The sequence below is a fragment of the Chanodichthys erythropterus genome, chromosome 19, assembly GCF_024489055.1.
Source record: "Chanodichthys erythropterus isolate Z2021 chromosome 19, ASM2448905v1, whole genome shotgun sequence".
NCBI classification, from domain to species: domain Eukaryota; kingdom Metazoa; phylum Chordata; class Actinopteri; order Cypriniformes; family Xenocyprididae; genus Chanodichthys; species Chanodichthys erythropterus.
Window position 1 is genome coordinate 34,526,226 of NC_090239.1, and position 26,835 is coordinate 34,553,060.

At 45.2% G+C, this 26,835-nt stretch overlaps 1 protein-coding gene across 1 annotated transcript in view; it reads right to left on the reverse strand.

The window, feature by feature from the left end:
- Positions 1–1,635: 1,635 nt before the first annotated feature.
- The window catches only part of LOC137007564 (phenylethanolamine N-methyltransferase), a 121,352-nt gene continuing 96,152 nt past the window's right edge, over positions 1,636–26,835 (reverse strand). Inside the window, exon 3 of the mRNA XM_067369101.1 lies at positions 1,636–2,074. Coding sequence (XP_067225202.1) covers positions 1,636–2,074 — 439 coding nt within the window. The remainder of the gene's footprint in view (positions 2,075–26,835) is intronic.

Below are 26,835 nucleotides of genomic sequence, written 5' to 3' on the forward strand. Positions count from 1 at the left end.
ACATGCGCAACTGTAATTAGAATTTCATAGTTACATTAGTATTGAGCAATGATTTTTCTGTTTAATAAACATTGCAATCTTAAGTCTCTTGAATTTTTTATCATTGTTCTTTAAGTTAACTAATAGTACTGTAATTGACAGTGATAAAACATTGTACTTACATTGGCCAGAAATTTGATCTACTGTGGTAACAACTTTTTTGTAGTTTGATTTTATATAGACTTTTTCTCTACTAACTCTTCACTACTTTCCACAAGAGCTTTTTGAACAGAAGTGTCACTTGTGCCTAGTGGTGGTAGTGAAGTATAACAAATGGTACTTAAAAAAAAAAATTCAATCAGGAGAGACGAGTGAATGGAGTAAAGATAATTGTTTATTGACAACAGTCCGACAACAGATGAATATTGAGCTGATGCTGTATAATGTTTGAACAGCAAAATCTTTTTATTAAACACCACATCGAAAAACATTGACAATGAGTTGTTATTAAAACATCTTTACTAGCATCCAACATTTTGATAAAAGATTGAATAAATGACAAATCTGAAATAAAATGGCAATAGTATTTTACTGTTATTCTGTCAGTATTATATTGTGCCTATAATTCAATCTAAAAAAAAACGGAAGCAGCTCAAACGTTGGTGACGTCATCGTCTAGAATTCAGTTTCTAATATTTCTAAAAACGGAAGCAGCACAAACAAAACTTTTAATGGCACAAACCAGCACAAACGAAGCACAAACAAACTAACCTATTTTGAGTGAATTTAGAGCATGTGGGGGGCTGGTGATGTCATCGTCTAGAATTCAATTTCTAATATTTTAAAAACGGAAGCATCACAAACAAAACTTTTACCGGCACAAACCAGCACAAACGAAGCACAAACGATTGAGACTATTGGGGGTGAATTTGGAACATGTGGGGGGGCTGAGTGACCACAGAATGACCTATAAATATTCTTTTAATATCTAAAAAAACGGAAGCAGCACAAACTATTTTTTTTACAGCACAAACCAGCACAAAAGGAGCACAAACGATTGAGACTATTTTGGCTGAATTTGGAGCACGTAGGGTGGCTGAGTGACGTCATCGACCTATAATTCAATGCCTAATATTTTAAAAAGCACAAACAAAACTTTCACCAAGCATGAATGATTGAAACTATTTTGGGTGAATCTAAAGCATGTTGGGGGGCTGAGTGACCTCAGAATGACCTATAAATATTCTTTTAATATCTAAAAAACCGAAGCAGCACAAACAAATTTTTTTTTATGGCACAAATGGAGCACAAACGATTTAGACTATTTTGCTGATGTTTTGCATTGGGTGGGGGGCCAAGTTCACGCAGGTTTAAAACCTAGAATTCTGAAAAAGGGCCTTTTGCTGAGTTTAGCTGCATGAATGCGAGGTGAATTTTAACATGTGAAATTAACGTGTGAAATAACAAATTTTAACATGTGAAATCAAACATTAGCAATCATTCTGCATTTATGTCATTTGACAAACATTTTTTACTTTCAGATGCTGACAAATATGATTATTTTCAATATCTTTTAATCACAGTAAAATTGAGCATTAAAAAAATATACATTAATTCCCTACCTTTCCAATTCATGTACATTTCTACTAAAATTGTTTAAGCTTTCTTTGCTTTTGCAAAGAACACACCAGTGACATCATCTACCCCCACTTTCATGTCTGGTGGCAGGTGGTAAATACAAAGCTGCAACAGCTCATATCCATGGGCCTTCAGACTAGCACAGACCTGAGACTCATCCAGAGGGACCACAGGGATGTACAGCCCCGGCCCACCCATGTAGAAGCTCTCTCCCAAAGCACCAATAAGTAGGAGGTATCCACCTTTTTTAAGCAGGCTGGAGATGTGGCCTAAGGCATTGGTGAAGGAAAGCAAGTCATGGCTTACACTCTCAAGGCAGAAAGATGACACCAGACAGTCAGCTCCAGAAGGGGGCAAGAACCCTGGTGATAAAGGGCAGGACTGGTGTACATCAAGTGGCAGCACGTTTGACACAACTGAGCGAAGACGTGTAGCTTTCTCTGCCCAAGCCGATGAACTACAAAAAAAATCAAAAGATTCAAGACACAGTTAGATATTATCTGCTTTTTCCATTACATCCATTACTGACAGGGGCATCATGCACTTAGTATTTTTGAAGGGGCACCAGTGAAGGGTGACAGGGGGGTGGGTTGGGGTGGAGTGGGATGGGATGTCAGTGATCGCCTCGCCTTTTTTATTACTATTTACATGTTGAAGCATCATGCTCACCGCATGACACACCACAGCCACAATAGCACTGTATGACAAATGTAGGCTATTGGTTTTATTTTCCTTTTTTTAAATTCGAAACATTTCCAAACTTGTTGACTATATCATGAAAGATCTGATATTCCCATTCTCAAATAGGCATCCATTTAATTAATTGTATTTTGTCATTTAAAACACTAGTTTACAACCACTTCTCCTGAAAGACTTGAAAGTATGTGGCCAGTAAACTAGGAAAAGAATTGAATAAAATGTATAATTACATACAGTGGGCTTCATTTATGAAATGGACGTACGACAGAAAACGGTGCGTATGGCCGTTTCCACACAAAACTTAGCATTTATCAATATGGATGTGAGCGGTGGCTACAATCAAATCTCACGTCAGGTCTCAGCTTGTGTACACAAGTTTGAGTTAACGTGAGCTTGTGTGCAGCATATTAAATCTGGTGGAGAATTGTAATGAGAGCATTTTAATAATTTAGATTATTTTCCTGACAAACAACTGAAGCTCATTAGTGTTACGTGTGGCTGTGGTAGCAAGAACGATGAAGACGAAGATGGCGATTAACAATACTTTACTTAGACACAGGAGTTTCCAAACAGGGTTACGACAGCATACACATGTAGACAACAACGAGAATGGACAAGGAGTGAAGGAGAACTCAGGGTATATATACACAGGTGACTAACAAAGGGAGCTAAACTAGGTGACAGGATGATTAACAAGGCACAGGTGGATCAAATGAACTAATCAACAGAACGGGGAAACTAGGTCACAGGGGAAGACAAACATGGGGCCCTGTAACAGTTCGCCCCCTCCCGAATAGGCACGTTCTCGCGCCGTAAGAGTCCAGAGGAGGGAGGGGGTTCTGGAGGAGGGCGGAGAAAACACAAAATAAAAGAAAAGAGTCCATAGAAAAAAAAACAACAACAAAGAAAGTCCAAGGGGGAGTGGAGGGTGGGAGGAGCCAGGGGAAAGCCAGGAACAGGAAGAGCCAGATGGTACCCCAGAAGCCAGCCTGGACGAGGCCCCAGGGTAACTTCGCAGGTGGGAGGAGCCATGGTGGAGTCGGTTTGGGGGCAGACGACACCCTGGGGACGACCAACGGAGATGCAGCTGGAGACCCAGGTGTAACTGAAGAGCCGACAAGCCCATGCGCAGCTGATGGTCCTGGAGACCGAGGAGGAGCCATGGCGATGAGCGTCCGAGGAGGAGGCGGACATCCAGAGGGCAGAGGCTGAGCCGGTGGGACCGAGGATGTAGGCGGAGCTGGAGGGAAGGAGGAGCCAGACAGAACCGTAGGTGCAGGCAGGTGTACGACTGACCAAGGTGGAGCCGGAAAGACGAGGGAGCCCGGAGAAGCCGTATGGCCGATGGTGTCCGGTGGAGCCAAGGGAGGAAGGAGCCAGGGTGACGCCGAAGTGTCGACGGGCCGAGGTGGAGCAGGGGTCGTGGAGGCTGGAAGTGGAGACAGGGGATCCTCTTGAGTGGATGGAGCGGAGGAGCTGAAGATGCTCGACATCCCCACCTGGCATGTGGGAGATGTTGAGCAGCTGAAGGGCAGAGGTGATGGTGGTGCTGAGGAACTGGCTGAGAAGCTGGGTGATGGAGGAGGCAGGAGAGGGAGGCTGGGTGGGCTGACAGGGAGCTCAGGAGACGGAGAACTGGAGAACACTGGAGATTTCTCCTGAGCCTCCAGAGGACAATCATTAAAAACAGGAGAATCAGGGGAATGGGAAGTCACCTCTCCGAAAAAAACAATTAAATCAGCTGTAAAATTGTCTTTCAGTTCCTCAGCATATTTGCCAGTGTCAGTCATTGTTTCCATCGTGGTGGTGTTGTGGGCGGAGCTTTCCTCCCAGCCCTCGAGCTCCACAAGCACTCCCAGGACGTCAGATGTTACCGGCTCGCGCACTTGGTCAGACCCTTGCTGTGAGGTTTGTTCCAGGGCGATGGTACTGTCCGATCCTTTCCTCGGTCCTGGCTCATCCATCGCGGTGGGCTGGCCTCCTCGGTCTGCGGTGGGCTCGTGAAACATCTCCGTTTTGACGTTCGATGGTAGCGGACTGGCTTCTGGCAGTGGAGTGGGGCTGGCGGCGAAGTCATCCTCCGCGGGGCATAAACGGAGAGTTGTTGTTTACCAGCACCCACTCCACGAGTGCGGCAAAGTCCTTCTGAGGACCGCTCCCTGGGAGGCGTGCCCGGGACCGCTCGCTAAGGCTGGAGATGTAGAACACGCAGAGCGAGCGGTCAGGATAGTGTGTGAGGCATGCCAACTCCAAAAAAATCCAGGGTATGTGATTCCATGGAGCGGTCCCTCTGCTCCAGGCACAAAAGGGCAACAGCAGGGTCCATGGTGACGGAAAAAAAGGAAAAAACAAACAAAAAGAAAAATTGTATTGGTCTGTTTTTCTGTTATATGTGGCTGTGGTAGCGATGATGATGGATGATGGATGATGGATGATTATGAACAATACTTTACTTAGACACAGGAGTTTCCAAACAGAGTTACGACAGCATACACATGTAGACAACAACAAGAACGGACAAGGAGTGACGGAGAACTCAGGGTATATATACAGGTGACTAACAAAGGGAGCTAAACTAGGTGACAGGATAATTAACAAGGCACAGGTGGATCAAATGAACTAATCAACAGAAAGGGGAAACTAGGTCACAGGGGAAGACAAACATGGGGCTCTGTAACAATTAGTTGATCATAAACCATTAAGGTAAACTGTTAAGTTGATCAGAAACCGTTAAGATAGAATGTCAAATTAAAATCAAATTAATTTAGAACAGATGGGTGTTTGTGACCCATTAAAAAATACCATACAATAATGTTTTTTGTTTGTTTGGGTTTTTTTTTTCCTCAGGGGTTTAGCTTTACATGCAACAAAAAGAACAAAAGAACATGAGGATTCACACATCATTAGTGCTTCTGTGAACCAAGAAAAAAAGACAGCTTTCCGTATTCAGGTTACGAATGAAGTGTAAACTGGCGTTGCGTCAGTTAAGTTGAATAGAGAAGGCATAGGACGTAGCGTAAGCTTCTTGAACTTCAAGAGTTTTACTCTTTCTTCATACGTAAGGCTGTCTAGTGGAAGCTATATTTTACTTCATAACTTGTTAAATATGGAATTTTTTTTTACACAAACACATCACTTCACTTCAGAAAGCCTTTATTAACCCCCCTGGAGCCGTGTGGAGTACACGTTTACGATGGACACTGAATGTGAAGGATGCTGTTTTGCTGTTTACATAATAAATAATAATTTAGCAACCAAAATGTTACATGCAAATATAGAAACATATTTGAATACTTGCCAAATGAGAGAGGTGAGCCCATCAGTTTTGCTTTAGCCTAAAAAAAAATAATTTTGGCTTTAATTATGTTTTAATGACTATCTACGATGACTACCTAATTTGTTTTATTTTATAGTAATATATAATTTTATAACTTTTATAACTTTTTCAGTCTTATTCTTTTCTGAGTACCGTTATGTGGTATTATGCGAATGAGTCCCAGGACTTTGATATGAATAAATTATCACTTTTAAACATGCAGATGTGGGATTACAAATTTGTACTATGTTATATCTAGGTTTCAATGTAATGAACTGAAAACTTTATGTACATTGTGTTTTACATTTTAAGGTAAAGATAATTACATTCTAAAGGAGATCAAGGCAGGCAGCCCAGGTGTCTGTGACGGTAACCTTTTGTCTTCCTGACCATTTGGCATGACAAGCTCAAGATACAGCGGTGCCTTTGTCTCTATGATAATGTAAGGTATGGGCGATACTGTCAGACTAATTGGATTAGCACCTATGCATTTGAATTACACATTTATGCTGATTAGATCATGGCTGGGAAATGTAGGGAATGGGCTGATTCCTGTACTGCATTTGCATGCTTTGTTTATATCGTCTCCCCCCTCCCCCTTGAATGTATATGAACTACCAAGTACACTGCCTTAGTTAGACTTGATGACTGCAGCTACTGACAGCATGTGTTCTCAATAAAGAATCCTGCTGAAGATACATCCAAGTCTCCTGGTCTTTGCTTCTGAGATTTCTAACACAGACAAAAATGGTAAAACATTTCTAAGAATGACAACAACAGCACTGCAGCACTACAGTGTCCTCCACTAATATTGGCACCCTTGGTAAATATGAGCATTGTTTATCCTTTTGATCTTTCATTTAAAAAGGTCTCAAAATTCTAACCTTTCATTTAAGTAAAACAACTGAAAATGTGGGGAAAAGCTCATTATGAAATAAATGTTTTTCTCTAGTTCATGTTGGCCACAATTATTGTCACCCAATTATTGCAACGTCCTTTTCCCAAGATAACAGCTCTGAGTCTTATGGTCACCTATAATGCCTGATGAGTTTGGAGAACACCTGACAAGATATCAGAGACCATTCCTTCATATAGAATCTCTCCCAGCTCCATGTTTCTTCTCTTCAGTTCACCCCACTCTTTTTCTATAGGGCTCAGGTCAGGGAACTGGGATGGTCATGGCAGAAGCTTCATTTTGTGCTCAGTGACACATTTTTGTGTTGATTTTGATGTTTGTTTTAGATCATTATCCTGATGGAAGATCCAACCACGGCCCCATTATAAGAAGCAGTCAGGTTTTGATTTTTATCTGTTAGTATTTGATAGAATCCATGATGCCATGTATCGGATCAAGATGTCCAGGACCTCCAGCAAAACAAATAGGCCCACAACATTTCACAAGTTCACATGTACAAACAATTCAATAAAATAAAAGTTTTATCTTTAGTTGATTGGAACTTAATTATTGCCCTGTTGGTGAAAATGGGGATTTTCAATGCGTTAGCTTTTTTCTTATAGCCATTTTCTATTTTGTGAAGCTCAACAATCTTTTGCTGCACATCAGAACTATATTCTTTGTTCCCTTTCGTGGGAACTATCGACGCTACGTCGAATGACGTGTTGGGAACCCCCTGTGTTTTGTGTTCGTGAAGCACCTCTGTATCCAACCAATGACAAAGACGTGATGTCAGAGGCGGGTGACGTCACGGATCAGGAAGCTATAAAGCATACCCGGAACAAAGCACGCTAGCTTCTGTTGTCTTCAGCAAGCGCTATCTGTATCTGTCTGTCTTATTTATTGTTGTATTGTCTATCATACAAACTGTGGTCTCTTCGTCCGTATATCTTCCTCCGAGGAGGTTGATGTGGAGAGCGTCGATGAGGAGCCGCCAGCCTCATCCCCTGCATATGAGGAGCTTTTGGAGGTAGTGACCAGGGCAGTAGAAAAATTAAATATTGACTGGCCCGCGAAGAGAGCTGATAGTAAACCAAAAAGCAAGCTAGACGAAAGGTTTCTGCCCACACAGTCACTACCCCAGCGTCGGGGTCTGCCATTTTTTCCCGACCTCCACACCGAGGTGTCGAGGTCGTGGAAGAGACCGGTCCAGTATCGACTATACAGTCCACAGACATCTTTATATAGTAATATAGCGTCCTTTGAGGCAATTCATGAGCTAAGAAAGGTGACAGATCTAGCTCTCCGGGCCACCAAGGAGACGGCCAAGTCCATCGGCCGCTCTATGGCAGCCCTGTTGGCCACGGAGAGGCATCTTTGGCTCAACCTCTCTGATATTAAAGAAAGAGATAAGAACATGCTCATGGACGCGCCACTGTCTCCTGCTGGCCTGTTCGGCGACGCGATGTCAACCGTTGTCGACAGGTTTCAGGAGACATGGAAGCAAACAGCGGCTCTCTCGAAAATTATTCCCTGCTGCTCTCATCCCCCCGAGGCTGCTGGGCGGGAGCAGCCTCGGCCAACAGCCAGCTCCTCATCGGGTCCTCCCCTGTGCCCTCAGGGGACCGTCCTGTCAACCCTGCCACCCAGTGTGGTTTCCCCTCCCAGCAAAATGTCAGGCTTTTACAGCCGCTACTTCATTGTTTTGAAGAAGGATGGAGGGTTGCGTCCGATCATAGATTTACGTGTGCTAAATCGATCCGTAAAGAAGCTGAAGTTCAAAATGCTTACACTCAGACAGATCATCCCTCAGATCAGGTTTGAAGACTGGTTTGTAGCGATAGATCTGAAAGACGCATACTTCTATGTATCCATCCATCCTTCTCACAGGAAGTTCCTCAGGTTTGCTTTCGGGGGCGAAGCTTAACAATACAGGGTTCTTCCCTTCGGCCTATCCCTCTCACCCCGCACTTTCACGAAGTGCGTGGATGCAGCACTGGCTCCGCTGAGACTCCAGGGCATCCGCGTACTGAACTATGTCGACGATTGGTTGATACTAGCTCAAACAGAGCAATTAGCAGTTCAACATCGAGATGTTGTCCTGTCACACATGAAAAGGCTTGGGCTGAGGCTCAACGCCAAAAAGAGTGTGCTGGTCCCGAGTCAGGTTGCAAACTATCTAGGAGTAATCTGGGATTCCCCCACGATGCAGGCGCAGTTGTCCCCTGCTCGTGTGAGTTCCATTCTCGGGGCTGTGAATGGGGTGAAATTAGGCCAGTCACTCACTGTAAAACAGTTTCAGAGACTGTTGGGTCTGATGGCAGCCGCGTCCAACGTTATTACTTTTGGCCTCCTGCACATGAGACCCTTACAGTGGTGGCTCAGGACCAAGGGGTTTTCTCCGAGGGGAAATCCTTTTCGCATGATCAAAGTCACACGGCGATGCCTTTGTGCTCTGGTCATGTGGAAGAAGCGTTGGTTTCTATCCCAGGGACCCGTGCTGGGGACTTCTGGTCATCGTGTAATGCTTACGACAGATGCTTCCCTCACGGGCTGGGGGGCGATCATGAGTGGTCGCTCGGCTCAGGGTCTATGGGAGGACCATCAGCGCTCCTGGCACATAAATCGGCTGGAGATGATGGCGGTGTTTCTTGCATTGAAACACTTCCTCCCAGACCTGAGAGATTACCATGTGTTGGTCCGCACGGACAACACTGCGGTGGTCTCGTACATCAACCATCAGGGGGGTTTGCGGTCTCGCCTGTTATCAAAGTTGGCCAGTCGCATCCTCCTCTGGTCCCAGGGAAAGCTCAGCTCTCGCTGAGAGCAGCTTACATCCCTGGGCGGTTGAATGTGGGAGCGGACGCCCTGTCGAGGCAGGGCGCGAGACCGGGGGAATGGAAACTCCACACCGAGGTGGTGGAGTTGATATGCAAAACTTTCGGTCGAGCTCAAGTCGATCTATTTGCCACAGAGGAGTCAGCTCAGTGCCCTCTGTGGTATTCCCTACAGCACCCAGCACCTCTAGGGCTGGACGCTATGCTACAGATGAGACAGGACCTATTGTCTCAAGCGGGCGGTACGATTCTCCATCCCCGTCCAGAAATGTGGAAACTGTGGGCCTGGCCTCTGAGGGGGCAAGGCTCATAAAATCTGGTCTCCCAACCGAGGTTGTGGAGACCATACTTCACTCCAGAGCTCCCTCCACGAGGAAGTTGTATTCATATAAATGGAAATTGTTCGCTACATGGTGTGAACAACGTAATTTGGACCCTGTCCAGTCTTCTATCAGCTATGTGCTACAGTTCCTTCAAGAAAAGTTTTCAGAAGGCTTAACCCCTTCAACACTGAAGGTTTATATTGCAGCCATTTCGGCTTATCATAATCCTGTAGGGGGTTCTTCGGTGGGCCGAGACCCCCTAGTTATACGCTACCTCCGTGGTGCACAAAAACTCCGACCTGGGATCTGACTATTGTGCTTCAAGGGTTAGCCGAGGCTCCCTTTGAGCCAATAGAAGAAGTGTCAGATAAATTCCTGACATTAAAAACCATCTTTCTACTGGCCGTTTCTTCACTAAAAAGGATCGGCGATCTACAAGCGCTGTCAGTCACTCCATCATGTCTAGAATTTGCACTGGGTATGATTAAGGCCTTTCTACACACTAGACCGGGCTGTGTTCCGAAGGTGCCATCGAGGGTCCCAGGTCCCATCATACTTGAGGTGTTCTGCCCGCCTCCATTCACAAATCCAGATCAGGAAAAGAAAAATCTGCTTTGCCCTGTGAGGGCACTGGATGCTTACGTCCACAGAGCTGCCCTGTGGAGAAAAACAGATCAGTTATTTGTGTGTTATGGGTCCCCTAAGAGAGGGGGCCCAGCATCCAAGCAGAGGATGAGTAAGTGGGTGGTTGAGGCCATCTCACTAGCGTATGAAACAGTGAGACGCCCATGTCCCTTAATTGTGCGTGCTCATTCCACGAGAGGTATGGCTGCATCTAAAGCTCTCTTGTCCGGAGTCTCTCTGGACGACATATGTGGTGCGGCTGGATGGTCATCCCAGCACATTTTATAATCTCAACCTAAATGTTATTCCGGGTGCCAGAGTTCTACAAGACAATAGCCAGGCACTCAGAGACACGGCATAGTTGGGATAGCGTTCCCATCACGTCATTCAACGTAGCGTCGATAGTTCCCACGAAAGGGAACGTCTCAGATTAGGAGTGTAACCCCTGTTCCCTGAGTAAGGGAACGAGACGCTACGTCACGTTGCCGTACCTCCTACATACCTGGAGCACTTGCTTCAGACATATTACAGAAGCTAGCATGCTTTGTTCCGGGTATGCTTTATAGCTTCCTGATCTGTGACGTCACCCGCCTCTGACGTCACGTCTTTCTCATTGGTTGGATACAGAGGTGCTTCACGAACACAAAACACAGAGGGTTCCCATCACGTCATTCGACGTAGCGCCTCGTTCCCTTACTCAGGGAACAGGGGTTACACTCGTAACCCGAGACGTTTTTTTCTGATTGTGATGAATAATTAAGGGAATTTGGCCTTTGTGTTTACACATATTTGAACTATGGTACAGGAAATCATGGCTAGACAATTTCGTGCTCCTAGTCAACCTGGTGTACTACAAAATGTAAATATGATTGGGAATATACTTCAGAGATATTTTACTTATAAGAATTTCTAAGGGTGCCAATAATTGTGACCAACATGTATTGGAAGAAAAACATTTATTTCATAATGTGAATTTCCCCCCACTTTCAATTGTTTTACTTCAATGAAAGGTTAGAATTTTGTGATTTTTTTTTTTTTTAATGAAAGATCAAAAGGATAAATAATACAGATTTATTTTCACAGCTGCCTTTGCTCATATTTACTAAGGGTGCCAATATTTGTGGAGGTCACTGTATATGCGGTCCTCCATCATTATGACTTTGCATTGCGGATCTATTTCAAACAACAACAGCCCTACAATACTATATGTGCTCCTCCATCATTATGACTGCATTATTTAAAAAATTTCAAAAAAAGGGCTTTTCAACACAGTCCAAGTTTGAATTCGACCGATTCCACTCTAGCTTAGGAATTTCACAATGATCACAGCATCATTCTGAAGATTATTCCAGTTATGAATTAATTATTCTGTCACAGACTTTTCTAATGCACGTTTTATTTATAATAAATGCACTAAAATTTTATTCTCTAGTTTCTATCACATTTTACATGCATTTTATTTGTTGAATAAAAAGTATCCACCCCAAGCAAGTGTGTGAGTTACATTTATTCACATCTTGTGCAGTATCTTAAAATGTGCAAACATAGCCGTTTTTTCAGAAAACCAATATGACTCATTTAAAATTAAGTACTACTTACATTACTGCATAAGATTCAGAAACCCACTTTAAAAACGACAGAAAAGCGAATACTGGTCGAATACAATAGATCATCGCTTAGACATAGCATGGACCATTTTATGGTCCATTTATTCAGCTTCTTAATGATTTTTAGTACATTTAACAAAGATAGGCTACGCGCGGATGGGGTGTGCGGACATCCGCAAACCCTCCTGATGATGAAAATTATGCAATGTGGATGGTGCATGGACGCCCGAAGTATAGGCTACTTTGGGGTTAAGCCCGTAATAGCGCCCCCCAATCCGCCTGGGCCCATATGCATGTGCATACCATGCATACCCAGAAGCTATGACACTGGCCACCACATTTATCAACGTACAATCATTTGTACGATAGGATTGGCAACATACAAATGTTTGATGAATCACACATGAACCCTGTATAAGATGATTTTTGCGCTCGGATCTGCGCTCGTTTACGTCAGATTGATAAATGAGGCCCAGTGTGTATCTAATATCAATAAAACATGTTGTCAAATTCTAACTATTTGAAAGGATAGCCGCTTCCATAGACATTGTGTGTTTATTGATCAAACTTTTCTTTTTGCTATCAGGTTACTTGACTGTAACCCTGTTCCCAGAAAAGGTGGGAACGAAATGCTGCATTTCATAAAGCTAATGAGAATGCTCTTTGTTCAACTGGTTGTGAAGCATGTGTGGCAAAGAATTTGGCCTAAATAACCTCTGACGGTGACGTCATTGGCTTTTTCAGGAAATGGGGTTACAGTCAAGTAACCCGAGATATGATCTATTAAAAGCTACCCTTGATGCTGTGTTTCATAACACTAATGGGAATGAGAGGAATCAGAGAGAATAGAGGTGACATTGCATCATTTCCTGTGAGGCAAATTGGTCCACCTCTGCTTTGTAAAAAAAATTCAGGGTGGAGTTTCCATTCCCTGTGTTTCACAGCCTGTCTGGACAGCAAATCTGCTCCCACATTCATATGCCCTGGAATGTAAATTTCCCTGAGGGACAGGAACCTGTCCTAAGCCCAAAGCAGAACCTGTGCATTAGCCTGTTCAGTCAGTGCAAACACAGTCTGCCTTTATGACTACTGTCGTGTCCACCTGCAATAGGACATGGTAGCGCCTTAACTGCTGGAAGTATTTCAGGGTCAGAAATACAGCTATCAGTTCAAGGCAATTGATTGCCAATCAAGATGATGGCCTCTCCATATCCCTTGGGCTGGACAGCCATCTAAGACTGCACCCTATCCCATGCGGGAAGCATCTGTCATTAACTCCCTCACGCCGGCGATACCACCTCTAGAAGACATGCCGTTAGTTCCTGGTTCCTGTTCTTCTTTAGATTAATTTGTGGACTAAAAATGCACAGAGCGCCCTCCGGCTGCAAGTATGAATTGAAAACACAGTATCTAGCGCTCACAGTGATGACAATAAATATTGAATAAATATTACTCCTATTATAGAAAATTGACATAAACATATGAGAATCCATCAATATTTCTCAAAAGGTGCATGCTTTTAAGCTAAAAGCCTATATGAAATGCCATAGAGGTAACATAATTGTTCAGACACTTTGCATCACAGAAATACGTTATATTTTAAAGTATATAATAGAATACCATTATTTTAAATTGTAAAAATTATTTCACAGTATTGCTGTTTTTTTCTGTATGTTTGATTTACACCATGATGAAATTGAGACATGATCACAGAGGGTTTTTTCACAGCCTACCTGACTGAAAGGCCTCATTATTTATGCAAGTCATTACAACTCATTATGCGATTCTTTTTTGTTCTCAGGTGTAAATCATCAATTTTTCATGATGATTCACGCCTCCACGCATACTGTGTTTCTTGACTAAAGATGTTTTAGAAAATATAAATCTCTCTATTGTTTTATATGAACAAGCAGGCAGCATCATTTTTACCTCATTCTGAAGCAAAAACTCTAGCCTACAATCTCCAATACTCAGAACTCTTGTGAACACAGATTTAATATATATTTTTTGGCTTTATTTCAGTGACTTAAGTTTTTTGTTTTTTCAATAAACACACATAAACGTTATTCCTTCAAAAACACAAACATGTACAAACATGTTTCTCATATATTATTGTAGCCTAGTTTGTGCTGAATACAGTGTAATCACACTTTTCCATTAATATGTTTATGAACAACTGAAAAAAGCACAGATGTCAAGGCATGTCAAAACTTCTCCAGAGCCCCAAAAATCCTCAGACCCCTGAGGGTTAACATCTTGTGACAACACGCACCTAGAGTGAGACCCAGGGTAAGAAATCGGGTCTGAACCACATAAAAAGGGTACAAAACCTGTGGTGTGTAACCCTTATCTGCCTCTGGGGATTCGCACTCAGATGTGATTCAATCAAAAACTTACTTTAGCTTAATAATAACTTTTTCCAAGAGCTGCTGTAAAGCCAAAACAATCTCTGTCCATTAAGTTTCCTATTATCACTGTGAAGCTGCTTTGAAACAATCTGTATTGTATTGTAAAAAGCGCTATATAAATGAAGAAGATGAGAGATGAAATCCCCTGAATCCCTCTGGGCCAGAAACGGATTCATGTACATGAGGCCCAGAGGTATTACTGTGGACACAGCTTCCATGAGACATAAAACTTTAAAGTAATGAAAAGTAATTTCCTGACTTAGCCTGATGTTTTTAAGGTTATATAAGATGGACACGGCATGTGCAGGAGACAGCTATGCCTGCAAGGTGACCAAGTCCCATAAGACCCCTAAATATGTTGTCCTCTAGGCAGGAGAGAACACTTTTTATGGTGTTGCATCTCAACCCCAGAGACTTGAGATCAGCGAATACACTGATAGTGCCGGGGAGGGTAGGAGAAGGAGCTTCTACTCTTTCCTGAAATACTCACGTGGAGAGACAGGTCTGTTGAGTAGTTCTGAAAATGCCTCCTCACTAATACCTCTGCTCATGTTCAAATACTTTAGCAGGTGCCTGGAATTTCCCTGGAATGCCTTCCTCATCAACCTTCCTTGAGTGATGATGTGCCACCAGGGATGATTGCCTGCAAGCCTGCATCATATATACCCCTTTGCCCTTGCACCCACGATGGTCGAATAAATCACTGTCACGGGCACAAAAACATAGTGCTGTAGTACTCGAGTCCGGACTTGGACTCGAGTCCGGACTCGAGACGTTTTTCTGTTGTCTCGGACTCGTATCGGACTCTGTGATATTTGCACTCGGACTTGTCTCGGACTTGGTCATTGGTCTCTCCACAAGTCCTAATTGGTCTCGACCGAGTCCAGTTTTTCAGTCTCACTTCTTACCGATTCCGAGCCGATCTTTTTTGTTACCAGCGGCACAGGCAGTAACGTCAGCTGCGCATTCTCGCTCTCTTCTCTCACGGTGAAGTGACACCAGTGATACACACTCGCGCGGGCGCCTCCTCTCTCTCTCACTCGTCTCATTCGCTCTGGTTCCTGCAGGTTTCGCGCTCACACCGAAAGCGCGCGCACCACTGATCACGCGAATAAGCCACGCTTAGTCTCAAACAGAGACAGAAGTCAAACAGAGTCACAATTACCAAAATGAGTGGCTTAATGCACTTAAAATATTAAATACATACAAAATTATGTCAAAATGCTCGTCTTGGCAATTATTCAGATAAACACAGTCAGTTTTGGATCGTTAAATAGCTAAGAGAACGCAACTCTTAAAGGGACAGTAGTCCAATATTCCTGCTGCTGTCTGACATGTTATTTAGAGAACAAAAGACAAAGAAAATCACTTTCTGTTCTTGACTGAATACGTTTTTAACTTTAATGGTAAGGATAAGTCTGTATTTAATATTTACAATAAAAAATACAGAAATTAAGGTAACCAACGTGGAAGTGTTATTTTACATTTGATTACTTTAATTTCTGTAGTATTTCTTATCTAAATAAAAACCTACTTAACCTGAAAAACTTAGTTTCATTGCTCTCTATTCTATTGCATTTATTTGCTGTTTGGAATTTTTTTATTTGTTCTTATTTTATTACTGAGTTTTACTTTTTTTTGAAAATAAAACTTTGTGTTGAAGAAAGGTAGATTTTTGTTTGTATATGCTGTCAATTATAGTTCTTAGAAAGAAAATCAGAATCGGCAAAAATAGGTATCGGCAGATCACACTATCCAAAAATTGGAAATCGGAATCAGCCAAGAAAATTGAAATCAGCGCATGTCTAGTTCAAACAAAAGTCACAGCAGAACTGCGATTCATATCGATGTTTTGTGAACAAATCTGTGGCTGTGTAAAAACCATGAGAGTCAATGATTCAATTACCCTTTCAAAAATACATCCACTTGTGTCGTTACTGAATGAATGAATTGAATGACTCGATGACTCACTCTTTAAGACAGTGACTTACCGCCACCTACTGGCAGTTTTAGTTCAATTTAAAAGTATCACACATTATAACATCATTGCTTATTTTTCTTTTGGACATTTTTAATTTAAAACATTGATTTATTTTATAAAGGTATTTATAGAGGTAAAAAAAAAAGCACTGTAATGCACAATCAGTTTAAAGGGGAAAATATTGTCCCTTAATGGAAAAGGTGTGATTGCAGCAGTCTAAGTGGAAGAGAAGGGGTATGCAGAAGAATGTTAAATGCCTCAGGGTGTACGCGACTGTAAAATGTTTGGGAACGTAATAATGCAAAAAATAATAATGCAAAATTATTATTTTAGAATCTAAGATATGCTGTCTCTCACATCACATAAATTATCAATAGTTATGTACGAAGGTCTTGAAGAGGATTCTTTTTTTTTCTGTCTCGGTCTTGACTGTCTCATTTGGACTCGGACTTGACTTGGACTCGAACCTTTTGGACTTGGACTTGACTTGGACTTGAACCTCTTTGGACTCGGTCTTGACTTGGACTCGAACCTTTTGGACTTGGACTTGACTTGGACTCGACAAAGGTGGACTTGACTACAGCCCTACAAAAACATGAGTATGGCTTACTCCATGAATGAGTTAACTCGTCATGGAGATCAGCAAAAACAGAGGGATTGGTGTTGGAGTCCTTCCCCTTGGCCACCCAACAGAAATCTGTCATCTAGCTTGGAGAGTCTGGGGTTCTCTTGCTCCTGCGGCCAGTCTAATTGAAGCCTGGCCACCACATGAGTTGCCATCTCAAGTAACTCCTCATACACTTTATCATTGTGTGAGGAGCGCTCGGAGGCAGCGCTCTCAAACTCCATATCTCCATCTCTTAACAGACTCTCTCGACATGATTAAAGATTGAATCCTGCCTTCTACCAACAATTCCAACTTCTACCAAAGGGGATAGGATAGAAAGGAAAGCAAACAGCAGCACTCACAGCACACAATGTGGTCTCTAAAGACAAATAAACCTGAGGGCGAGTCTGTTTCATGTCTATTTATAGGCAAACAGGTGTACCTGTGGGTCCCCGAATCGGCTCCAAATCAGCTAGACCACCTGGGGATGGAGGTTCCATTGTCTCGGAAGCATGAGCTGTTGTGAGAGCGTGTTGGCCACGCAATTGAGATCGCCCGGAATGTTCATGGCATGCAGCGATCAGAGCCGCTGGTGACTCCAGAGGAGGAGCCATATGCCCCAAGACCCTCTGAAATTACTTCAGTGGAACCAATGTTTTCTGTGTGAATGTGTTCAGGCTGCGCACGCTCGTTAGTGAGGCACACTCTCATGTTTACCAAGTCCAATTCCACACCAAGAAAAGAGATGCTCTGGACGGGGAGAGTTTGCTCTTTTCCCAGCTGACCCAAAGCCCTAACCGGCTGAGGTGCCTGAGCATCAGGTCCTTGTGTTCGCATAACTGATCTCAGGACTGGGCCAGAATGAGTCGTCGAGATAGTTGAGGATGCAAATGCCCACTTCCCTGAGTGGGGCAAGGCCAGCTTCCACGACTTTGGTAAAGACACAGGGAGACAGGGACAGCCCGAAGAGGAGGACCTTGTAATGGTATGCTTGACCCTTGAATGTAAAGCGAAGAAATGGTCTGTGTCGAGGGAGTTCCCAAGATCCGTACAAGTGGCATCAAACAGACAACAGACGTACCCAAGGGGGCTGGGGGTGGGGAGGGCAGTGCAGAGCACTAAGGTCCAACCTGGGAAGCACAGTGTCCTGGACTAGAGGTGGTGAGTGTGGTGCACTTATCTGTTTCTGAGTGAGGAAGCAGAGTGTTTGCAGAGTGTTGCTCATTGTCAGCACAGACCCAGTATGGCCCAGAGGTGTTGGAATCTACTCAGCCTCCTCATCCTCTCTAGAGGACAAAAGCCCACTCTCTGATGCAACGATTCACATCAGATCCTCATCTGGAGCACTAGATGAGATACAAGGTGTCTCACATGAGGGACCCACACTAACACCCGGCAACTCGAAGGCACATGGCACGCTAGAGGAGTGGAAGGTTTGTGGGGGTGGACCCGACGAAGAAGCTCCCACTGTAACCCTCAGGATGCTAACCAGACCAGGGGGGCAGGGGATTCGAGAAGGAGAGTCGTGACCACAACGCCAACATGGACATGCTCTCGCATTGAGAGCATGAACCATCCATGAGCGCTTTCTCAGCATGTTGTTTGCCCAGGCATGTGAGACAGCAATCGTGGCTGTCAGAGGTCAGGAAATGACCGCATCCAGAAATACATGCACAAAAGATATGTTGAGAAAGATGCTGGTCACTCTTGCTTGCTCTTTTAGGGAACTGCTGTTGTTGGAGAAACTCCAGATACCAATTAACATTGTTTTTTTTGCTCTATATGTTTTTTTTTTCTTCTTTTTTTTTGTACAAATTTGCACTCTTTTCAGGTGACTGGAAAAAGAGCAAGCGCTTGACAACCACTCGACTCTGAAGAAAAGTATGAATGAAAGTGAATATGCCTATTTATACGTGTATGTCCAGATAGGTGTGACTCGACATGCAAATCTCACTGGCCAATGTCCATTGGCTCACTTCTGTTCCACTTGGAAGTGACTGGGCTCCCAGACGAGACCCCATTAGACCAGTATTGACATAACGTTGAACGTGGCTGAATGGGAATAACAGTTATCTTTCTATAAGATAACTTAACTCTGCCATTGCCACACTCAACTTAGGGTGTACTCACGCTAGGCACTCCGAACCGTGCCCAAGCGTGTTTGACCAACAAAGCCTGGTTCATTTGACAAGCGTGACTGCTCCATTACATGCCCGGGCGTGGTTCATTTAGCCGTCCCTGGCTCACTTGGAAAAGGTGGGACAGAGCACGTTTCGGTTGGGCTCGAGCATTGTTCGCATGCAGTGTGAACGCTAACCGTGCTGGAGCACAGAACAGCTACCACTTTGTGTGCACCACTGTCATCATTATGATGGCAAACAGCTTTATTACTACTTTGGTAGTACACTTTTCAGTTCATGTACTTAATTTGAGTGTATTTTGGTTTATAAGGGGTCTGGTTCTCAAATTATTGATGAATAGGAATTTTAGTTTGAGAATAAAGCTGCAAATGACTCCATTAAAGGGATAGTTCACCCAAAAATGAAAATTTGATGTTTATCTGCCTACCCCAAGCGCATCCAAGATGTAGGTGACTTTGTTTCTTCAGTAGAACACAAATGATGATTTTTAACTCCAACTGTTGCCGTCTGTCAGTCAAATAATGGGGGTGAAATAATCACTCCCATCAATGTCAGTCAAATAATGGGAGCATGTTAGGAAGGAACCTGCTCGTGGTAGATTAGACGAACGCTTCCTTTCAGATCATAACCCCATAACTCCGGGGAGCCTTCCATTCCTTCCTGATCTACATGTCGAGATCGAAAGGGCATGGAAGAATCCATACTCGGCCCGAATTTATCGACATCAGTGAGCCAGCTTTGCTGATGTTGAGGGATTGAGCCAGTATGGATATATGTCAATGCCTCCTATATATCTCGCTACAAGCAGCGCACCGTCGTTGAAAGCTCCGGCCCTGCCATCCAGGGCGCTGAAGGTGGCGTCACACCTGAATGGCAGGGCTTACACCGCTGCAGGTCAGGCTGGTGCTGCTTTGCATTCTATGGCAATTTTACAAGCATACCAGGCTGATCTGCTCAAGGATCTTGATCAGGGGCAGGGTCTGTCCGCTGAGGTGGTTGCTGAGTTGCGCCAGACAGCGGATCTCGCTCTGAGGGCCACCAAGCAGACTGCTACCTCGATCGGTCAGTCTATGGCAGCGATGGTGGCCACGTAGCGGAATCTGTGGCTCAACTGTGCAGACATCGGGGAGAAAGAAAAGCGTTTTCTCCTCGTTGCCCCAGTCTCGCCGTCTGAACTTTTTAGCACATCCGTCGAGGCGGTTGTTGAGAAGTTCAAGGAGGCGAGGGCACGCTCTGCTGCATTTAGATCCTGTATCCCAATCAGATCCGGATCTGGGCCCAGACAGCCAGGGGGCTATTTTTCTGACAGTCTACTGTCTGGTTTGATAGTGAAAGTACTTTTAGGCTTAAAGGACTATGGATTTTCCTTCTCTACTAACAGTTACAGAAAGGGAAGGTGTCTTCGTCCCACGAGCCGCAGGAGGTAAGCAAGGTCGCTTTTTTATCCTCCATAGAAAAAGGAAAATGTAAACCTTGTCTTTTTCCTGTATAGTTTCCCGAGTATATAGTTTGTCTTAGAAGGGTTTCATTTGGGCTGGATAACTGAAACGCTGGGTTGGCTAGTTGTATCCACAGCTACTGTTTATCTCTGTGTTATTTTTAGCCTCCTGTGTCGTCACTCTTTGTTTCAGTTATGTGTACTTGTTCGGTCTTTCGGTCGCTTGGCGCTGTTGTCTGGTGCTCGTCTTTTCCTCGCTATTGATTAGATGAGTCCATAGTGCAGCAGGGTCTCTTCAGACTATAGCTAGCGGCTAGGCTAGGGCTAGGTGCTAGTGTTTTTTCAAACATTATCACTATTTTTTTTTTTTTTTTGTGATTTCCTAGTTCTGGCCTCCTCCTGAGGGAGTTGTTGACCGTAGCCCCCTTTTGTAAACCCCTATCATATTGCTATGTAGGTGCTATAGCTAATTTTAACAGCTGGGTTTAGGCTATGTTTTTAGCCTTCCTGTTGCTGTAGTTCTCAGGTTGTAGGCCCTTATCTTTGAGAAGTCATGCACTGTTGCTAGGCCCCACTTTAGAACCTTTTCTTGCCGATAATGTTCACAATGAGCCCCTTGAAATTTATTCAAGTTTGAGATATGATTTTACTCATATAAAAGGGGTTCTTTCGTTCTCTAGGGTTCATTGCGAATTTCAGTGTAAATCTGCTCTGTGAAACATTTATCCTGTCTGGATGGCATGTATTACAAAGCATTCATGTTTGCTTTGAGTTCTAGCTTAGCCCAACATACATATGTGAGCTTACTCCCAATCGATCGTGACCTCAGCAGCTGCCTTGCGTTTGCTGTTAGACGGTTGGCCCCTCTTGGTAGCCTCCTTTCTATTACAGCTTGTGTTGGCTCATGCCTCAGGCTTTTGCTCATGTTGTCTGACGTAATAGGCCTGTGTGGCCTTCCTCAGTTCGTGATAGCATTTCTCTCTCTCATTGCCTCTTGAGGTGAGCTTTGTACTAAAACCAGTTTTTTTTGGTCTGGTTTTATGCATTTGCTGCCTTCAGCTTGGTTTCCTTTAGCTCTAGTGGAGCTAAATAGCTACCCTGTCTGTTACTTGCTTCTATTTTGCTCCTAGAACTTTAGTGGCCGCTAGCTGACAAGGCATGCGATGGGTAGGCTTGAGGGCCTCCTTGTAAGCATGCTGGCTCTTCCCTTTCAGTTTTTATTTACAGTAAAGGGTCTTATGTCGCTGGCTGGCTGGGGCTCGGGCTGGCTAATGACCTCCGTGGTAGTCGGTCTGTCTAGCCTGAACTTCGATAGCACTGCCACGAGCTGATGCCACGTGTCTGCTGAGGTTATAGGCCCATGGGGCCTTCCTTAGTGCGTGTTGGCGTATGTGGTACTCCTCTTGCTTAAAGAGTAAAAGGGTGCTTTTACCGAGTACACTGCTCGTTGGATTGTGTTGGATGGGCTGTCTTGTGGACACTCACAGCTACCTAATCACTTGGTTGGTCATGTGCTCAGCATGCTTTGTTTCAGTTCTTTGGCCTTTCGGCCATCCTGAATACCACCAGGTATGATTGGGTACGTGTTGTGATGATTAGTTCTCTGTAGAACTTGTAACTATGCTGTAGGCCTCTTTTGTTCGGCCGCCATGGTTATGTGCCTACAGTACGGTCTGTCTGTTAGGTTGAGCTTCATAGATCCTAGGATGAGTGGTCTTACTCCCCTCAATACGAGGGTTTATAGCGTTCAGCTGAGTTCCGCTCTCCAGGATGCCCATCTCGGCGTGTGGGTTTTGAGTTGCTTACTGTCTTTTGCAGTCGCTCTTACCTGCTCTCCTCTTTGGATTCTGTATATCAGACAAGGTTGGCCCAGACTATGTTTGGTTTTCCCTAAATTGGTACAGCCTCCTTGGTGGCGTCAGGGGTGAATTTATCCCCCCAGTGACTGGCCGGGTTTCCTCTGATTCCCTGGCCACATTCCCTTTAAGTGACCACTTCCTACGGGTTGTTGGTCTCAGATGCCTTAGCAGCCTTTCGCGAAAGGCCTCTTTAGGCTCAGCTTGGGCAGTTGGCCGTAGGGAATGCTGTCACTGACAGCCTTGGAGAGTTGCTCCCGGTTTTTCCATGGAACTGCCGCGGCGGTCTGGAGGATGAGACGAGGGAGCCACATTCATGACAGAGCCCCCACCCTGCGAGCGGCTCCAGACGCGAGGAGGCGGACGCCGGGGTCTACCACGTGGTCGAGGGGCCGGCCTCTCCGGGTGCGTCCGATGGAATTCCTCCATGAGTGTGGGGTCTAGGATATCATCCCGGTTGACCCAGGATCGCTCCTCCGGTCCATACCCCTCCCAGTCGACCAGGTATTGTAGTCTCTGACCCCGACGCCTGGAATCGAGCAGTTCCCGAACTCGCCCTTGATTACCAGCGGTGGGGGATGATGGCCCTCGGCTCCCTCTGGTTCTCCTCTCAGACCTCCGGAGGGTTTCAGTAGCGAAACATGGAAAGTAGGAGAAACACAATAGTTAACAGGTAAACTTAACCGAAAAGAGACAGGAGTGATCTGTTTAACAATTTGGAAAGGCTCTACAAACCTGGGACTGAGTTTCTTGGATGGAAGTCTTAGTCGGAGGTCTCTTGTGGAGAGCCAGACCCATTGACCCACGGTGTACTGGGGATTGGGACGCCGGTGTCGATTGGCCTGTACCTCCTGTCGCCGATGAGCCAAGTTCCAAGTCTCCTCGCTCCTTTGTAACCATTCGTTGACAGAGGGTAGGTCGGAGGGTTCACCAGACCACGGGAACATTGGTGGTTGAAATCCTAAGACACAATGGAAGGGAGTGATACCCGTGGCCGGTTTTCTCAGGGAATTCTGGGAATACTCCGCCCACATCAGATACCGGCTCCACTCAGCTTGGTTCTGCTGACAGTAGGTGCGGAGGAACCGTGTGATCTCCTGGTTTAGCCGTTCTGTCTGGCCATTAGATTCTGGGTGGTAGCCTGATGTCAGGCTGATATTGACGTTCAATTGTTTAAAGAACGCTGCCCACACACGAGAGGTAAACTGTGGTCCCCTGTCTGACACGATATCCTCAGGCAGCCCATAGAACCTGAACATGAAGTTGCATAGTAGTTCCGCCGTCTCGAAGGCAGTGGGAAGTTTAGGAAGAGGAATTAGGCGACCGACTTTGGAGAATCGATCAACAACCGTGAGTATTGTGGTGTTGCCCTGTGACAGTGGTAGATCGGTTACAAAGTCTATGGCTATGTGTGACCAGGGACGTTGTGGAATGGGTAGTGGCTGAAGCAGACCAGCGGGAGATTGGTGTGGTGTCTTGGATGTCTGACAAGCGGTGCAGTGGTGAATGAACTGGGTGACGTCACGGAGCATGGTGTCCCACCAGAACCGGTTTTGCAAGAGGTGGTGAGTGGCAGTAATTCCTGGGTGTCCAGAGCTGGGCAGATCGTGAACGTGATGCAGGAGCCTCTCTCTCAGAGCAACTGGTATGAACAAACGGTTAGGGGGACATGTAGCTGGAGAACGGACTGTTCGTTGGCCTGTGTGATATCGGATATTACATCCCACTGGATGGGTGCGAGAAGCAGAGTGTCAGGAATGATATGTTCTGCGTGTTCAGTACGTTCTAGGTGTTCCCCTTGCCGGGATAGTGCATCGGCTTTCGTGTTCTTGGACCCATGTCTGTATGTCACTTTGAACTGGAAGCGAGTAAAGAACATTGCCCACCAAGCCTGGCGAGGGTTAAGCCGTTTGGCTGAGTGGAGGTACTCTAGATTTTTATGGTCCATGAGTACCGTGAACGGATGCTGGGCTCCCTCCAGCCAATGACGCCATTCTTCCAGCGCCGCCTTCATTGCCAGCAATTCACGATCTCCCACATCATAATTACGTTCAGCCACGGATAACTTTCTGGAGTAAAAAGCACAAGGAAACATTTTCTCTGGGGTACCTTGGCGTTGGGAGAGAATGGCACAAATGCCCGTGCTGGAGGCATCAACCTCTACGATGAAGGTCCTTTCAGGATCGGGATGACGGAGTATGGGAGCTGTAGTGAACCGTTCCTTCAATCCTTTAAAAGCCGCCTCTGCCTCTGGGGACCAGTGCAGCCGAGATGTGTGGCGCTTAGTCATGGAAGTTAAAGGGGCTGCAACGCTGCTGAAGCCTTGTATAAACCGCCTGTAGAAATTAGCGAAGCCCAGGAATCTCTGTAGTTCCTTTAGCGTGCGTGGTTTCGGCCAGTCCAGTACGGCTTTCACCTTCGTGTCATCCATTGCGATGCCATCTTGACTGATAACATACCCCAGGAAGGAGGTTGAAGTCTGGTGGAACTCACACTTCTCTGCTTTTGCGTATAACTGGTGTAGGATGAGTCTTTGTAGCACGGCCCGAACATGCTGTATGTGTTCTTCCAGTGTATTGGAATATATGAGAATGTCATCGATGTAGACGATAACCCAACGGTTCAACATGTCTCTGAACACATCATTAATGTAGGATTGGAAGACGGATGGGCTGTTGGAGAGCCCAAACGGCATAACAAGGGTCTCATAGTGACCGGTGGTTGTGGAGAATGCCGCCTTCCATTCGTCCCCCTCACGTATCCGAATGAGGTTGTAGGCACAGCGGAGGTCGAGTTTTGTGAAGTATTTGGCTTGTCTAAGTTGCTCCAGGGCGGCAGGTACTAATGGTAGTGGGTAGCGAAACTTGACTGTGATCTCGTTCAAACCTCGATAGTCAATGCAGGGTCTCAGTCCTCCATCCTTTTTTTTTTTAACAAAGAAGAACCCGGATGATGCTGGGGATGTGGATGGTCGAATAAAACCCTTGGCTAGTTCCTCCTCAATGTAAGCTTTCATGGCCGCGGACTCTGGTTGTGACAGGGGAAAAATTCGGTGTCGGGTAGCAAGTCTATAGCGCAGTCTCCAGGTCAGTGAGGTGGTAATTCTGTAGCTCTTTGTTTGCTAAAGGCTATGGCCAGGTCTGTGTACTCAGCTGGGATGTCGAGCTGTCCAGGGATGGTTTCCTGTATTTCCACAGAGCGAATGGGTAAAGGAGTGACATGTTTTAGACAGTTTGTGGCAAAGAGTGTCCCACTGCAGGATTTGACCCTCCTTCCAGGAGATATGTGGGTTATGGATGCGAAGCCACGGTATACCAAGGATGATGGGGTTGTTAGGTGAGTGGATGACGTAGAAGCGGATGGTTTCTTGATGAAGGATTCCTACTTGGAGTTTAAGTTTGTCGGTGATATGAGCTATCTTTCCTCCTCCAATGGGCTTCCCGTCTAGCGCCTCCACTGTTAAGGGAAAGTGGCAGTCAGTTAAGGGGATATGGTGATCTTTAATGAACCTGTCAGACATGAAGTTTCCCGCAGCTCCAGAATCCAGCAGGGCGTGAGTATGTTCCGTTCATGAAAAGTGATCTGGACAGGAATTTTGAAGCAGTTAGATGCGTAATCAGAGGGAATAGGAGAACTCACCACCCGGGAGTTGGTTGACGTGGGTCGAACTGGACAGTTAGCCTTGACGTGGCCAGCCTGGCCGCAGTACAGACAGAGATGCATCTACCGTCTCCTCTCTCTTTCCTCCGGCAGAAGTGGAGTGTATCTGATTTGCATGGCCTCAGGGGCAATGTTCGTTGCGCTGGGACTCCGTGCAGGACGCCTGGTACGAAGGAGATTATCAATGTGGATAGCAAGTTCGATAAACGATAAAAGCGAGTTCTGCTTGTAATTCCAGCGATAACCCTCGACGAAACAGCAGTTTCAGTGTATCCTCCACCCAGTTAGTTTGAGCTGCTAGAGTGCGGAATTGCAGGGCATATTCAGCGGCTGTTGCTTTACCCTGCGTGAGAGAGATTAACAGGTCACCCAGACTCTGACCGCCTGCAGGATGTTCGAACACATCTCTGAATTGTTGCAGAAACTTAGCGAAAGTGGGGAATACCGAGCTGTCATTCCTCCAAACAGCAGTAGCCCAGTCCAAAGCCTTACCCGTCAGTAAAGAGCAGACAAATGATATTCTACTCGTCTCTGTGGTATACATAGAGGGCTGTTGGTTAACATACAGGGAGCACTGTAGCAGAAAGCCCTTACATTTGGCCGGGGTACCGTCGAACATCTCGGGAAGGGCCAGGCGGGGATTAACAGCGGGTGGAGACGGGAATGTTGGCGTGGCAGACGCTGTGGAAGGCGGCGTGGCGACCTCGACGGGGTTGAGTCGTAGGCCCTGCAGTGTCCTTACTAATTCCTCCGTTAATGAAGTTAGTCGACTCAGCTGATGCATTGCTAGCTGGTTGGCTTGAGCTGAGAGCTCGGAGGAAATCTG